The 13,989-nt window shown below is 47.8% G+C and overlaps 4 protein-coding genes across 4 annotated transcripts; 2 read left to right on the top strand and 2 right to left on the bottom strand.

Annotated features, from left to right (window-relative positions):
• Positions 1-85: 85 nt before the first annotated feature.
• On the top strand, positions 86-6,823 carry yvc1 (putative potassium ion channel Yvc1; the record flags this gene model as incomplete). Its single annotated transcript, XM_056901875.1, has 10 exons — positions 86-161; positions 211-538; positions 594-1,528; positions 1,575-1,715; positions 1,773-2,104; positions 2,594-2,701; positions 2,752-2,762; positions 2,816-6,107; positions 6,169-6,305; positions 6,364-6,823. The coding sequence occupies 10 exons, from the start codon at positions 86-88 to the stop codon at positions 6,821-6,823; spliced, it is 5,820 nt and encodes a 1,939-aa protein (XP_056747162.1).
• Positions 6,824-7,334: 511 nt separating this feature from the next.
• Positions 7,335-7,934, top strand: N7537_010820 (uncharacterized protein; the record flags this gene model as incomplete). Its single annotated transcript, XM_056901874.1, has 1 exon — positions 7,335-7,934. One exon carries the CDS (start codon positions 7,335-7,337, stop codon positions 7,932-7,934), a length of 600 nt encoding a protein of 199 aa, XP_056747161.1.
• A 1,700-nt stretch (positions 7,935-9,634) lies between these two features.
• On the bottom strand, positions 9,635-10,131 carry N7537_010819 (uncharacterized protein; the record flags this gene model as incomplete). Its single annotated transcript, XM_056901873.1, has 3 exons — positions 9,635-9,707; positions 9,772-9,862; positions 9,942-10,131. The coding sequence occupies 3 exons, from the start codon at positions 10,129-10,131 to the stop codon at positions 9,635-9,637; spliced, it is 354 nt and encodes a 117-aa protein (XP_056747160.1).
• A 2,044-nt stretch (positions 10,132-12,175) lies between these two features.
• N7537_010818 (uncharacterized protein) lies at positions 12,176-13,068 on the bottom strand (the record flags this gene model as incomplete). Its single annotated transcript, XM_056901872.1, is given in 4 exon segments — positions 12,176-12,528; positions 12,581-12,792; positions 12,889-12,959; positions 12,970-13,068. 4 exon segments carry the CDS (start codon positions 13,066-13,068, stop codon positions 12,176-12,178), a joined length of 735 nt encoding a protein of 244 aa, XP_056747159.1.
• Positions 13,069-13,989: the final 921 nt, after the last annotated feature.

The raw sequence follows: 13,989 nt of genomic DNA, 5'->3' as shown, positions 1-13,989 counted from the left end.
TCAAGCCGAAAACTCTCGAGCAGAACTCTCCCTTTTCTGTTCTTTTCACTCTTCTTCCCCTTCATTTTCGATATTCCCACGCGCTATGGGACATTGGAGAAATATTTTTACCGCCGATCCTGGCAGGACCCGGCACCGCGTCGAGGTGGAACGTCGTCGGCGTACGTCATTTCCAAATACGCGATGTGGAACAATGCTAACAAGTCGCAGTGCTACCGGCATATGCCGCCGATGAGTCTGACACCTCTCGGTCTTCAAAGGAAATTGCCAAGGTTGCTCTTCGGCTGAAATATCAAATTGAGCAGGTTGTCTCCTGCGAAGTGCAGGAGAATGTCTTGACCGACCCAAACAGCCGCATCATCACGGACGATGTGGTTGAGACTGCCAAGCAGGCTGGGGGAGACGAATACAAAGCATGCGTTGTTTATTGTCTTCTGGTTTGTCTGCGATGGTTCAAGATCCAATCCTCCGTCGAGCTTTGGGATTCGGACCTTCACGGGGTTCGGGCTGTGGCTTGCGAGGTCATCGCCAAGCGCATGTAATGCCCTCTTGATATTTCGCGTTTTCTGCTATTTACTGACTAACTTCAACAGTATCGAATCGGAGCAGAACCAAGATTACGTGTTGAGGGACATTCTACTCAAACGATACTCTATCTTCACTGAGGGGGTAGAAACCGATCCTGCCAATGTCATTGAGCGAGCGGTAGATCTCCATGCATTGAGAATCATTAGCTCTGCCCCGTACCAGAGATGCATCCAGTACCTGTGGAAGGGCTGGATCTGCCAGGAAGAGGGTAACCCAACTAACTTTGTCGAATACAGCGAGAAGTCTAACACCGGGTATTGGGTTCATTTCCATCCTGATCGGATGCGAACTCCTTTGTATCAGAATGTCTGCCAAATTCTGTTCTCTTTGATTTACCTTACGGTTTATACGGCAGTTATAAATACCGTGAACCCAAGCGGTGATGTGGATGTGGCCGAGGCCATTCTTTACGGTATGACTCTTGCGTTCATCTGCGATGAGGGGATCAAGTTTTGGAAGGTTGGATGGAACTACCTCGAATTCTGGAATGCCTTCAACTCAACCCTCTACGCCATCCTGGCGGTGTCACTTATCATGCGTTTCATTGCCTTGGCACACTCATCATCTACACACGATGAACAAAGGCGGCTATACAACGAGCTCAGCTACAATTTCCTGGCTTTTGCGGGTCCTATGTTCTGGATGCGTATGATGCTCTATCTTGACTCGTTCCGCTTCTTCGGTGCTATGTTTGTGGTTCTTCGGGTCATGATGAAGGAGAGCTTGATATTCTTTGCTCTTCTATTTGTGGTTATGGCTGGTTTCTTCCAGGCGTTTGTCGGCATGGCCCAAGTGGATGCCGATATCCCCCTCCACCGAAACATTCTCCAGGGAATGGTAAACACTATCATGCAGAGTCCTGAGTTCGACACATTCCAGGACTTCGCATTTCCCTTCGGCATCATCCTCTACTATGCTTTCAACTTCATTGTAATGACTGGTGAGTTTGCATTCAACTTGTTTGGGATAATGTTAACAGTAATCAGTTTTGTTGAATATTCTCATCGCCTTGTACAACAGCGCATATGAAGATATTTCTGGCAACGCGACGGACGAGTACATGGCCATCTTCGCGCAGAAAACCATGCAGTTCGTCCGCGCCCCAGATGAGAATGTCTTCATCCCACGTACGTATTTTCTCGATTTCGATAGCACGTGTGTGGCTAACTTACCCTGGGTACTAGCATTCAACCTCGTCGAAATTCTTTTCCTGATAGCACCATTCGAGTGGTGGCTTTCGCGGGAGGCCTACGCTAAGCTGAATGACTTTGTAATGGGTGTGATCTATTCCCCTCTTCTTGTCGTTGCAGCCTGGGTTGAGACCCGTCAGGCGCACAAGATTCGATGGAATCGCCGCCATGGCGAAGAAGACGATGACTGTGCTCAGGAATGGGAGCATGTCGCTAAGGAGGTCAGTTTTGATCTTGATGATACTTGGAAACAGCAGGTGGTAGAGACCACGGCGGATATCAAGGTTGATAGTTGTACATATGAACTCAGAGCGCTGCGGGAGCAGGTTAGGATGTTGACGGAGATGGTGACAGGACTAACTCAAGAGATAGCGGACAAGAAGGTGGATGGAGCAAGCTAGGTAGGAAAGTCCAAGGCATCCGTGTGATATATATATCGGCACACTACAAATGAACCCAAGCAGACGACAACGGCATGTCGCCCAGACATTAAAACAAACTATATACCATATTAAGAGTTGATTCGATGTCCACCACGGTGTCTTAGCATAAGTACATATAGTGTTAACTCTACACCCAAATAACAAAAATCCCATAAGAATAGCACTATGACGACGATCCAAAAGAAAAGAGAAAAAAAGAAATCTTAGGTTTGGTTTTTAGGAATAGCCGAACGCGGGGGTCGAACCCGCAGCCTTAAGATTAAGAGTCTTACGCTCTACCGATTGAGCTAGCCCGGCTGGGCTGTTGAAGAGGAGAGCAACTTAGTGCTACATAAACCTAAGGCGGTCGGAGGCAGGCTGACATAATGCTAGCGCGTCGAGCGGCGAATCCTCTGGAACCAAAATTGTAAGGTGGAAGGTGGCTTCATCTACGAATCTGGGCCTTTCCTCGATTGGATCTCTTCATTGCTTTCTGGCTTCGTATGAGTCTTTAATTTTTCTGGTTGTTTGACTCTGACCGCGGTCACTAGATTGCCACCATGTGTGTTACCAGAACATCCCCCGGATGCTTTGGCTGCAGCTAACAGTATACAGGGCAAAGCTCGTGGACGACCCTCAGATCCATACTGCCTCGTTGCATAACCCAATCCCTTGGCAATTGCATACATACGTCTGGCCTTTCCTGATTATCTGGCCCGTGTTCTTCGCCTTCTACCTCTCTCCCGAGCGTTATGATACCTACATTCAGGGACAGGAATGGACCTTCGTGTTCGCGGGGTCTATCATCACAATTCAGTCGCTCTTTTGGCTAATGACGAAGTGGAACATTGATATCAACACCCTATTCACCACTACTCGAGCCAAGTCTATCGACACTGCCCGCCTTATCAAAGTGGTCCCCATCACCAACGCTGGCTCTGCCGAGATCTGCAAATTGATTTATGAGACTACCGGCCCCAAGAAGACACTTTCGTTCCTCTTCCAGAAGCGCCGCTTCCTCTTCTACCCTGAGACTCGCAACTTCGCACCCTTGTCTTACGTCCTTGACGCCGAACCAAAGCCAACCCTTGAGACTTTCCAGCTGAGCGAGGGCTTCACGTCGAAGGCCGAGATTGACCGCATCTACCACCACTATGGCGACAACACCTTCGATATCCCCGTTCCTGGTTTCCTTGAGCTCTTCCAGGAGCATGCTGTCGCGCCTTTCTTTGTCTTCCAGATTTTCTGTGTAGGATTGTGGATGTTGGATGAATACTGGTACTACTCGCTCTTCACTCTCTTCATGCTCGTTATGTTTGAGAGCACCGTTGTGTGGCAGCGCCAGAGGACCTTGAGCGAGTTCCGCGGAATGAGCATCAAGCCTTATGATGTTTGGGTATACCGTGAACGGAAGTGGCAGGAGGTCACCAGTGACAAGCTTCTTCCCGGTGATCTCATGTCAGTGAACCGCACCAAGGAGGACAGCGGCGTTGCCTGCGATATTCTCCTGGTTGAAGGCAGTGTCATTGTGAATGAGGCTATGCTTTCTGGTGAGAGTACACCTCTTCTGAAAGACTCCGTCCAGCTCCGTCCGGGTGCTGACCTGATTGAACCGGATGGGTTGGATAAGCTCTCGTTTGTGCATGGAGGTACCAAGGTCCTCCAAGTTACTCACCCTAACCTTACTGCCGACTCGAGTTTGAAGAACTTGTCCAGCAACGTTACCATGCCTCCAGACAATGGCGCTTTGGGTGTGGTTGTTAAGACCGGTTTCGAAACTAGCCAGGGTAGCCTCGTCCGGACCATGATCTACTCAACTGAACGTGTCTCTGCCAATAATGTTGAAGCACTGCTGTTCATTCTCTTCCTCCTGATTTTCGCAATTGCCGCTTCGTGGTACGTGTGGCAAGAGGGTGTGATCCGGGACCGCAAACGCTCCAAGCTTCTGCTCGACTGTGTCCTCATCATCACCAGTGTTGTTCCTCCCGAGTTGCCTATGGAACTGAGCTTGGCCGTTAACACTAGTCTTGCTGCTTTGAGCAAGTATGCCATTTTCTGCACCGAGCCTTTCCGTATCCCCTTCGCTGGTCGTGTTGACATCGCTTGCTTCGACAAGACCGGTACCCTGACCGGAGAGGACCTTGTTGTTGATGGTATTGCTGGACTCACTTTAGGTGAGGCTGGTTCGAAGGTCGAAGCAGATGGTGCTCACACCGAATTGGCCACTTCCGCTGCTGTTGGACCCGACACCACTCTCGTTCTCGCCAGTGCTCACGCTTTAGTGAAACTGGATGAGGGCGAAGTCGTCGGCGACCCCATGGAAAAGGCTACCTTGGAATGGCTTGGCTGGACTCTGGGCAAGAACGATACTCTGTCTTCTAAGGGTAATGCCCCCGTTATCTCCGGTCGGAATGTCGAGTCTGTTCAAATCAAGAGAAGATTCCAGTTCTCCTCGGCGCTGAAACGCCAGAGTACTATCGCGACCATTACGACCAATGACCGCAGGACTTCCAAGAAGGTCAAGTCTACTTTTGTGGGTGTCAAGGGTGCCCCTGAGACCATCAACTCTATGCTAGTCAACACACCGCCCAACTACGAAGAAACTTACAAGCACTTCACCCGCAATGGTGCTCGTGTGCTTGCTCTTGCATACAAGTACCTTTCATCTGAATCCGAGCTTTCCCAGGGCCGCGTGAACAACTACGTCCGCGAAGAGGTTGAATCCGAGCTGATTTTTGCCGGTTTCCTTGTCCTGCAGTGCCCCCTGAAGGATGATGCCATCAAGTCTGTCCGTATGCTGAATGAGAGCAGCCACCGTGTTGTCATGATCACCGGTGATAACCCGTTGACCGCTGTCCACGTCGCACGCAAGGTTGAAATTGTTGATCGTGAGGTTCTCATTCTTGATGCTCCCGAACATGACAACTCTGGAACTAGGATTGTCTGGCGTACCGTCGATGACAAGCTCAATATCGACGTCGACCCCACTAAGCCCCTCGACCCGGAGATCCTGAAGACCAAGGATATCTGTATCACTGGATATGCTCTGGCCAAGTTCAAGGACCAGAAGGCTCTCCCTGATCTGCTGCGCCACACTTGGGTTTATGCTCGTGTGTCTCCCAAGCAAAAGGAAGATATCCTTCTCGGTCTCAAAGACGCTGGATACACCACTCTGATGTGCGGTGATGGCACCAACGATGTTGGCGCTCTGAAGCAGGCTCACGTCGGTGTCGCGCTTCTGAATGGCTCGCAAGATGATCTCACCAGGATCGCTGAACACTATCGGACCACCAAGATGAAGGAGCTGTACGAGAAGCAGGTCAGCATGATGCAACGATTCAACCAGCCCGCCCCTCCAGTCCCTGTTCAGATCGCTCACCTGTATCCCCCTGGTCCTTCCAACCCACACTATGAGAAAGCCATGGAGCGGGAGTCGCAGCGCAAGGGTGCCGCGGTCACCGCTCCTGGAGGAACCCCCGAGGCTATCCCGACTATCACATCTCCTGGCGCTCAGGCCTTGCAGGAATCGAACTTGACCCCCCAGCAGCAGAAGCAGCAGAAGGCCCAGGCTGCCGCAGCTGGCCTTGCAGACAAGCTTACATCTTCTATGATGGAACAGGAGCTGGATGACAGCGAGCCTCCCACTATCAAGTTGGGTGATGCCTCAGTCGCTGCTCCCTTCACCAGCAAGTTAGCCAACGTTATTGCTATCCCTAACATTCTTCGCCAAGGTCGTTGCACCCTGGTTGCGACTATTCAGATGTACAAGATCCTTGCTTTGAACTGCTTGATTAGCGCCTACAGTCTGAGTGTTATCTACCTGGATGGTATTAAGTTCGGTGATGGACAGGTCACCATCAGTGGTATGCTGATGAGTGTCTGCTTCCTTTCTATTTCCCGCGCCAAGGTATGTTGTACTTCCTTCCCCATGTTGACAAAAAGGGTTGCTAATGTTTTAATGTGTGAAGTCTGTCGAGGGTCTGTCTAAGGAGCGTCCCCAGCCGAATATCTTCAACGTCTACATCATCGGATCTGTTCTTGGACAGTTCGCCATCCACATTGCGACTCTGGTCTACCTCTCCAACTACGTATATAAGCACGAGCCGTACGTTATGAGAACCTCCCTTTGATTTGTCCCACTTCATGGCTAACAAAACCGACAGAAGAGATTCCGATATTGATCTCGAGGGCGAGTTTGAGCCTTCCCTCCTGAACAGTGCCATCTACCTCCTCCAGCTGATCCAGCAAATCTCCACCTTCTCGATCAACTATCAAGGTCGTCCCTTCCGCGAGTCCATCCGCGAGAACAAGGGAATGTACTGGGGTCTCATCGCCGCATCGGGTGTTGCATTCTCCTGCGCCACCGAATTTATTCCCGAGCTGAATGAGAAGCTGCGCCTAGTTCCCTTCACCAATGAGTTCAAGATGACTCTGACCGTGCTGATGATCTTCGACTACGGTGGCTGCTGGTTGATTGAGAATGTTCTCAAGCACCTGTTCAGTGACTTCCGTCCCAAAGATATTGCTCTTCGTCGTCCCGACCAACTTAAACGTGAGGCGGACCGTAAGTTGCAAGAGCAAGTCGACGCCGAGGCTCAGAAGGAGCTGGAAAGAAAGGTTTAGTTTGGTGGGCTGAAGATTTGTATCTGTATACATAGAAAGGTGGCTGTTGGATTTTAGAAATGTTCATGTGATGCATGGCATTTAATACATCTTTTTTGCTTTTATCGAAACAATCTACCAAGTACAAATGTTTTTAATTTTTGGTTTGAATGGCTACTGCTATTCCGTACTGTCCAGGAGTGTGGTTGAATATTACAGAAAGTGGTTCTGGAACCCCAAGTCGAAACACGCTAGCTGAATACGGTTAGGGGGAAACGCAGGGGTTATTTTGCCAAACTTACGCAGTAAACGTTCTTTCGAAACAATATTACAGTACATGAGCTGTAAGCTACATGTGCGGAAAACAAAGGGTTGCCGATGCAGGAGTATTGATTGGAACTGAATAGCAGTGAACCGCAAATCAAATTATACTACTAAATATGGTGAAGCCTTCCTAATGCAAGATGAAAATGAAAAAGGAAAAGAAAGAGGTAAATTAATCATGTCTTGATAGCCAGATCCCTAGTTTCCCATGCCAGCAGAACGGGAGATGGGCAAGCGACCCTCCGAGAACAAATACGGCCGTTCCCGTGGCAAGGGGTGCTACGCATCGCGGCGTTCGACACCTGACCGGCAGCCAGCCAAAATCAGCAAAGTCTCGACGGTCATCGACAACCGACGGAAGAACAGACGTGCCCGGTCTTCTCAGCAGAAAGACCGTGGGAGCCCTTCCTTTTCCACAATTCTCCCCCACTTCTCTGCTCGCCCTGCAGAGGACCGACTGCAGTTTTTATCTTGGCTATTCGAGGGCGTTCTGTCTCGCTGTCTCCCTCTCTCGGACGCAGGGGCCATACCTTCGCGTAGACCTTCAAGTGAAGGTGGGGAAATGGCCAGTCCCTCACGGGAGGGGGGCCATGCAACTGCGGAGTCCAGTCTCTCGAGAAGGGGGTTAGACTGGTCAGCGGAAGAAGATCGCCTGCTCGTGCAAATTAAGGAAGAGGAACAACTTGCGTGGTCGGAAGTGATTAAACATTTCAATCAGGCCTTTCCGGGCAGAAGTCCCGGGTCTACCAAGGTGCATTGGTATACAAAGATTAACAAACGAACATCGTTATTGGCCAAAGGGTCTTAGAGGACTCCAACATTGGCCCTTTATAGTAGATCATTAATGTGCCCTTCTGATCTCATCCAGCCGTTCGGAGCACGGTCGACTTGGCGAAATTCTATTTCATGGAGCTGGAGAGATTCATCATATGCTTGTGATAGGCTAGGGGGGAGAAAATACAGCGTCGATAGAGCTGACACTGTAGTTCCACCGGGAAAATTCGCGGATCAAACAAAGAAATCAAAGCCTTGGGAATCTTTCACGGAGATCTGCTGCGCGACAACGTTCTTTGGAATAAAGAACTTAGCTGGGCATTGATCATCGACTTTCACCGATATACATTGAAATGTCGGCTGACTTTGCAGCGGCAACGAGCGGTAAAGCAACAACTATGTCTACCGGAGATGAGAGATCCAAAATGTCTTTGTGTAATGTGAAGCAATATGCTTAATTTATTAGACGGCAAGCGGGCCGCTCGAAACGGCCTGTTACGGACCCACAACGACGAGGGGCCTGCGGGAAAGGATAGCACGTTCGCGGGACAGTGAGGATGCTCCTAGGAAAAAACAGGAAGTTCCAAGGAAGCATCCATGACCAACGAAGACAAAGGTCACGTGCAAGGCAGGAAACCGCTCAGCCAGTAATCATTGAGCGAGAACCTGATTAACCCCACCGTCATAGGTTATCCGGTACATAGGCTACTTACTGTATGTACCGGACAACAGGCCAGTAAAGAACATGTGATCCAAAGATATATATACAGGAGTATATCGGGGAGTAGATCGACTTGACATATACCCCTCGGGGGTAGGGAGGGCTGGATATATAAAGGCTGTCATTACCCATCATGTATTTAGTTCTTCGCGTTCAATCTTCCATTGTTACTTGGAGCCTACAGATTGGAATACTACTTGGTTCAACTCTTTTGTTTACACAAATCCAAATCCACACGATTAGGGGAGACCCATAAGGACCTGACCTAATCGGCGCTCTTAACCGACACGCTCTGTTACAAGCATCTCTAAGGACTTGAGTACATGACACCTAGGACTTGCTGTGTGCAAGCAGGCATTACAACAGGGTGACGAGACACGCTTGGGGTATAAAACAGTTACGAGGTTAGTCTAACCTAGGGGTTATAGACTAACTGCCAGTGCTTGATTATTAGTGTGTAACAAGTCTAAATATTTCTTTAAAAACTCAAAATCTCTCGCCCGGTATCCGGCGGCCCTATTTAACGATTTGACACTAGGCCGGACAGGTACCGGACATTGAAGGTGTCCAAATTCAATTCTGGTTGAAGATAGAGATTAGGGGCTGTAGAGAGAAGGTGACAATGAAAATCCCGGCTGGATTTGGTGGAGGGTAAAGGTTAGGTGCGGGTCCTCTCGGTCGCACCCAACAAAAAGAACTCCATAGCTTTTTTACCACGTCCCCATGGCCTGGAAAGTAGAGATTTAGGCCTGAAATTAGACCAGAGGAAAATTGAATATTTAGTTTAGAAGTATTCAAAATTTCAGCTAAAAATATCAAGAATTGCACAAAGGCACCCAGGGTAGAAAATTGATGGCACCGAGGGTACTAGCGCCGTTTTCTGCCCATATATAAGACATTTTACCGCCTGGCACTGAGCCTCGGTGCCGCGGGTCCCATAGGGTAGGGCTAAGCCGTTGCTTCGAGCAGAATAACATCTATGCTTCCCGGTAAAACATGTCTTCCTAGGCATTCTAGTGACAAAAGGCGGAGTAGTCAAAAGAGTAGCTCTCACCACTGGGAGTAAATGGGATATTCACGCCATAGCTATGATGTGTTAGCTGCATATGTATTTATTCAGCCAAACCTATGAGAAAATGGATGTTTTTACCAGTTTGACGGGTTACAGTAAGTGACCGGCATGGGCCCATCATAACTGTTATCAGTATAGTCGTAGTTCAGCGAGTAACCCGAGATACAGTCTGTGAATGGGTCAGATCTAGGCTAAGAAGTATGAATCACAGAGAAGAGTCTTTGAAACATAAAAACCCGAAGACTTACCAAGGTTCTTATCGCCTGATTCTATGTTACCGCTGCACGTTTGCACACCGTTATCCACTGATTTGAGACTGCCACCTGAACCGAGTGGACTATCGATGTAGCCTGAAAATTCCACACATGCTAAGGTGGGAGCTGCAAGACCCATGACCAAGGTGGCTGCTGCGATTTTCTTTGCGGAAAATGCGATCATTTTGGTGATTTAGTCGAAGTAAAGAGGTTGTTCTGAGCTGAGAAGATGAATAAATTGATATGGTGCTGCATTATTCTGGACCGTAGATGTAATGCCTTTTATATGTCGCCAGGCAGACTTAGGCAACCTAGGGGACGCCTCATTTACAGGACACTTCTAAGTTGAACACTTAGGCAACCTAGGGGACGCCTCGTTTGCAGGACAATTCTAAGTTGAACACTTAGGCAACCTAGGGGACGCCTCGTTTATAGGACACTTCTAAGTGGAACACTTAGGCAACCTAGGGGACGCCTCAAGTGCTTAATGCGGGAATCCATTGGCGAGCTTTCCAATCGGCGTAGTGGACACTTTATTCCATAGGACATGGGACAAATCGCAAAAATTACATTTTCGGTCCGTCAAATGTGATGTCCTGAAATGCCTCTTCACTCCATTATAGTCGGAGTATGTCTTGGGGCATTAGAAGCATGCGAATGTTTGCTCTGCATTTGGTATGTGTTTCCCGCCAGAGGTACGTCCCTTCTCCCCCGACATAGTCGGCGGCGTATCTGTCTTTATCTTTCGAGCTGGCAGAGAGGGAACTACATCGTCATTGTCGGACGGCGCAGAGTGCTTCTGTCGTCCCTGAAGGGGCCCACCCTCCTGAAAGCCGCTGCTCTATGTCGCTTCAATGTTCGGCGATCATTTTTGCCGTAGGCTAGCCTTCAAATACGTAACATGAAATTTTGTGAGGGGTATAAAATGCTTAAAAGATGTACTACCTAAACAGTAGTGCCAAAAACCGTTGGTTTTCTCATTGAAGACATCCAACATAAACGATTCGATTCTGAAATTAAATGGCTTGTTGGAGAATCATTTGGGTCTGGCAAGTGATGTAATCGAGATGAAGACATCAGAATGGTGGCTGCGTGCTCAGGATTTTGAAGGACCACATTTGTATATGTGCTGACTGAGTCATATTTAGGTTCTGTCGCACCGGAGTGCAGGCCAAATCGCGTTGATGCCTGAGGCGCAAATATAGTCACTGGAGACAAGAATTGAGTAAGCTGGTAAGGCGGATTCCTCCGTGACAGTTCATCCCCCTCGCCAGCCGGCGGACCCCTACTCTGTTGACTTCGATCTGGTATCATTATATTATTTACTGAATATTTTGTTCAACAAAAGAATGAAGGAATTAAATGAGGAATCACGACGTTGGCTTGAGGAGCAACAAAATTCATTGTTTATTGTCGAATACTAAGTCCGAATACATGGTAGAAACCAGGTAATATACCGGAAACATCATATGACATTGGGTACCAGGCATACCATACAAAAGTGCATATTACAGTTAGTCATCATTGTCCGCACAGATTGTTGAAATAGCGGGTTTTGTCATTTTAGTTAGTTAGAGTTGTCAACATTGGTCATTTATACCATACATTGTTCGTACACCAGCTTTCCGTCAGGTATCTCTAGTAAAATGAAAGGGGGTAGTACGTTAGGCTGAAGCGACGGCGCAATTATAGGTAGGGGCGAGATAAAGCGAAAGAGGGTGGCGACGAGTGTAGGATAGAGGGGTTAAAGGAAAAGTAAGAGAAGGAAAAAAGGTCAAGAGGGTATGGCGAGGTTTTTATGCCGGCGCAACAGAAGGCGGAGCTTATAGAACGGCGTATTAGGGCGCTAAACCTAAAAAGGCAAAACTAACCGCATTCCGTAATTCATAGGTCCGGGTATTACGCGCCCTGGCCAAAATGCTTGCGAGCCACTATCACACCCTACACCACCCTGCATCTCTATCACTATTAGCGCGTTTGGCATGTCACCACTAGCCAGGATCACAATAGTAGATCTGTTCTTTATCTTATAGAACAATATGCACTCCGTATAACGTTAGTTCGATCCGCCTTTTTATAAGGTCTGGATAGTCCCCGAGATGATCGACAAGTTCAACCCCACCCAGTTTCCCTGTATGTCCTTGTCTTATTGGGAACTATGTAGCCTACATGTACTCATGAATGAAACTAGTGTGCGAATGAACAACAGGAATGAAGATAGATGAAGATCACCACAATGTTTCAGCCAAGAAAGAATGAACCGCATATTCAGCATAACACTGCCGAAGAATCTGTACTAGGTAGTCCGTCCAATCATTTTGCCACTTCCAGACATAGAGAGCTTTTGAAAATTCCCAGTCTTCGGGATACCAGCCACTAAACCCCCAATCCAGAATCCCGCTGACAGATTTACCGTTGACCATGATATTCTGGAGGCCTAGGCCACCGTGGGTGAACACGATCTGGGGGTTGTTTTGGCACACCATACCAGATAATAGATTTTTGATATGACGCTTTGGTGCCTTGGATTGATAGGCATCGCTAATTGCATTATTGAAGGCTTCTTCGGAGTCGAATGATCCTGAATATGTGTATTAGCACTCGTGTATATATCGGCGTAGTCAACTGCTAACCTTTGACATAATAACTCCCCAAGATCGGGTCGGTAACAGAGCCGGAATTAGCTGAGCCTATGTAGCTACCGTTGCTGATCTGCCGAAGTTCGGGGAGATGTTTCTTGAGCTGGTTGGTGACATGGGCTTTAGTGTCCTCATCATAAGACTCCCAGACTTTTTCGAGAGTCTGGCCTTCCACAAAGGCTATCAATATGTAAGTATCAAATAGACTACGGTGGTCTTCAATATCTCAGTGGATTGGGCCCTAAGAGTAGCAAGCGAAGATCTCCGGCACTAGTAGAGTTTCCGTATTTTGTTTCACAAACATCATGTTTTTCGCCTCGACCAACGTGACATGAGATCCGAATTTGACCACAATCTCAAGGTGATATTCCTGCTATTTTCACACTGCTCCAGTTAAAGATGGTGTTGTCGGAGGTAACCATTTCATTGACACTGTCTGGGCAAGGCACGGTGAAACCGAGAGCTAAGAAAGGAATGTTCATCTGTGGTCCACAGCCTAGAACTTGGACAGGTTCTTCTTTTTCTGGGCTTGATATATTGACAACAGCGGAAAGCAAGGCAGATGTCGGGAGGAAGTGGAAAGTTGAGGCGGCTAGAAAAGGGAGAACAACAAGGGTATGTGGCGGATGAAATGAGCGTAGGTTATTAGGAGAATTGAAGGACGATGGAAAGAACAGCGAGGGAGTCTTATATAGTAAGGCCTTTTTACCCAATGTGGTATCACTAACCAAAATAGGTAACTTTTAAGGTTGGAAATCGCATGGCCTCGATATATTACAATTGATAACTCATATCTAAACATTTTCTTTTCTTTTCTTATAGTCTAAGCTTATAGTCCAATTATTTCTAGATCATAACTAGCCACTTTAGAAACTTTCAAGAATCTCTATAGCTTAATGATTAAGATATAGAGATTTCTAGCTCACAGCAACGTAGCGGGAAGGGGGAGTAAGCTGATGTTTAAGATATGAGTGTCCATGGATTTACACTCCTAGAATTAAAGCATATTAGGCTTCTATTAATTCTTTTCTTCACATGGTCGGCATATTTGGTTAACGTTGGTGGACATAACACCCTACCTACCTTGGATGAAGAGGGGTTCTGACTGCACACGGAGTTTGTAGTATGTCCCTCCTTCCTTGGAATATAAAATCCGCAGACACATAAATAACGTAGAGTGTCCGATATAAACTTGCACGGGTCTCCCACACCGAGGTTGGAGACGTTCTAAAGATGCGAAGTTAGAGCTAAATAGCGCGGGAGACCGTTAGTGACCGTCGCATCCTGTAATTCATAACCAAAATCGGGGTTGAGGGCGATAAAATGGAATTCGAGAGTACAAAAAATATGAATCTTAAGATGTGACCTTGACTTATATCGTATCTACTAATGAAACTTTTCAG

This window comes from Penicillium hordei (genome assembly GCF_028827395.1).
Source record: "Penicillium hordei strain IBT 12815 chromosome Unknown utg000006l_segment0_segment0, whole genome shotgun sequence".
NCBI lineage: Eukaryota > Fungi > Ascomycota > Eurotiomycetes > Eurotiales > Aspergillaceae > Penicillium > Penicillium hordei.
This window is presented reverse-complemented; position numbering and strand designations above follow the sequence as displayed.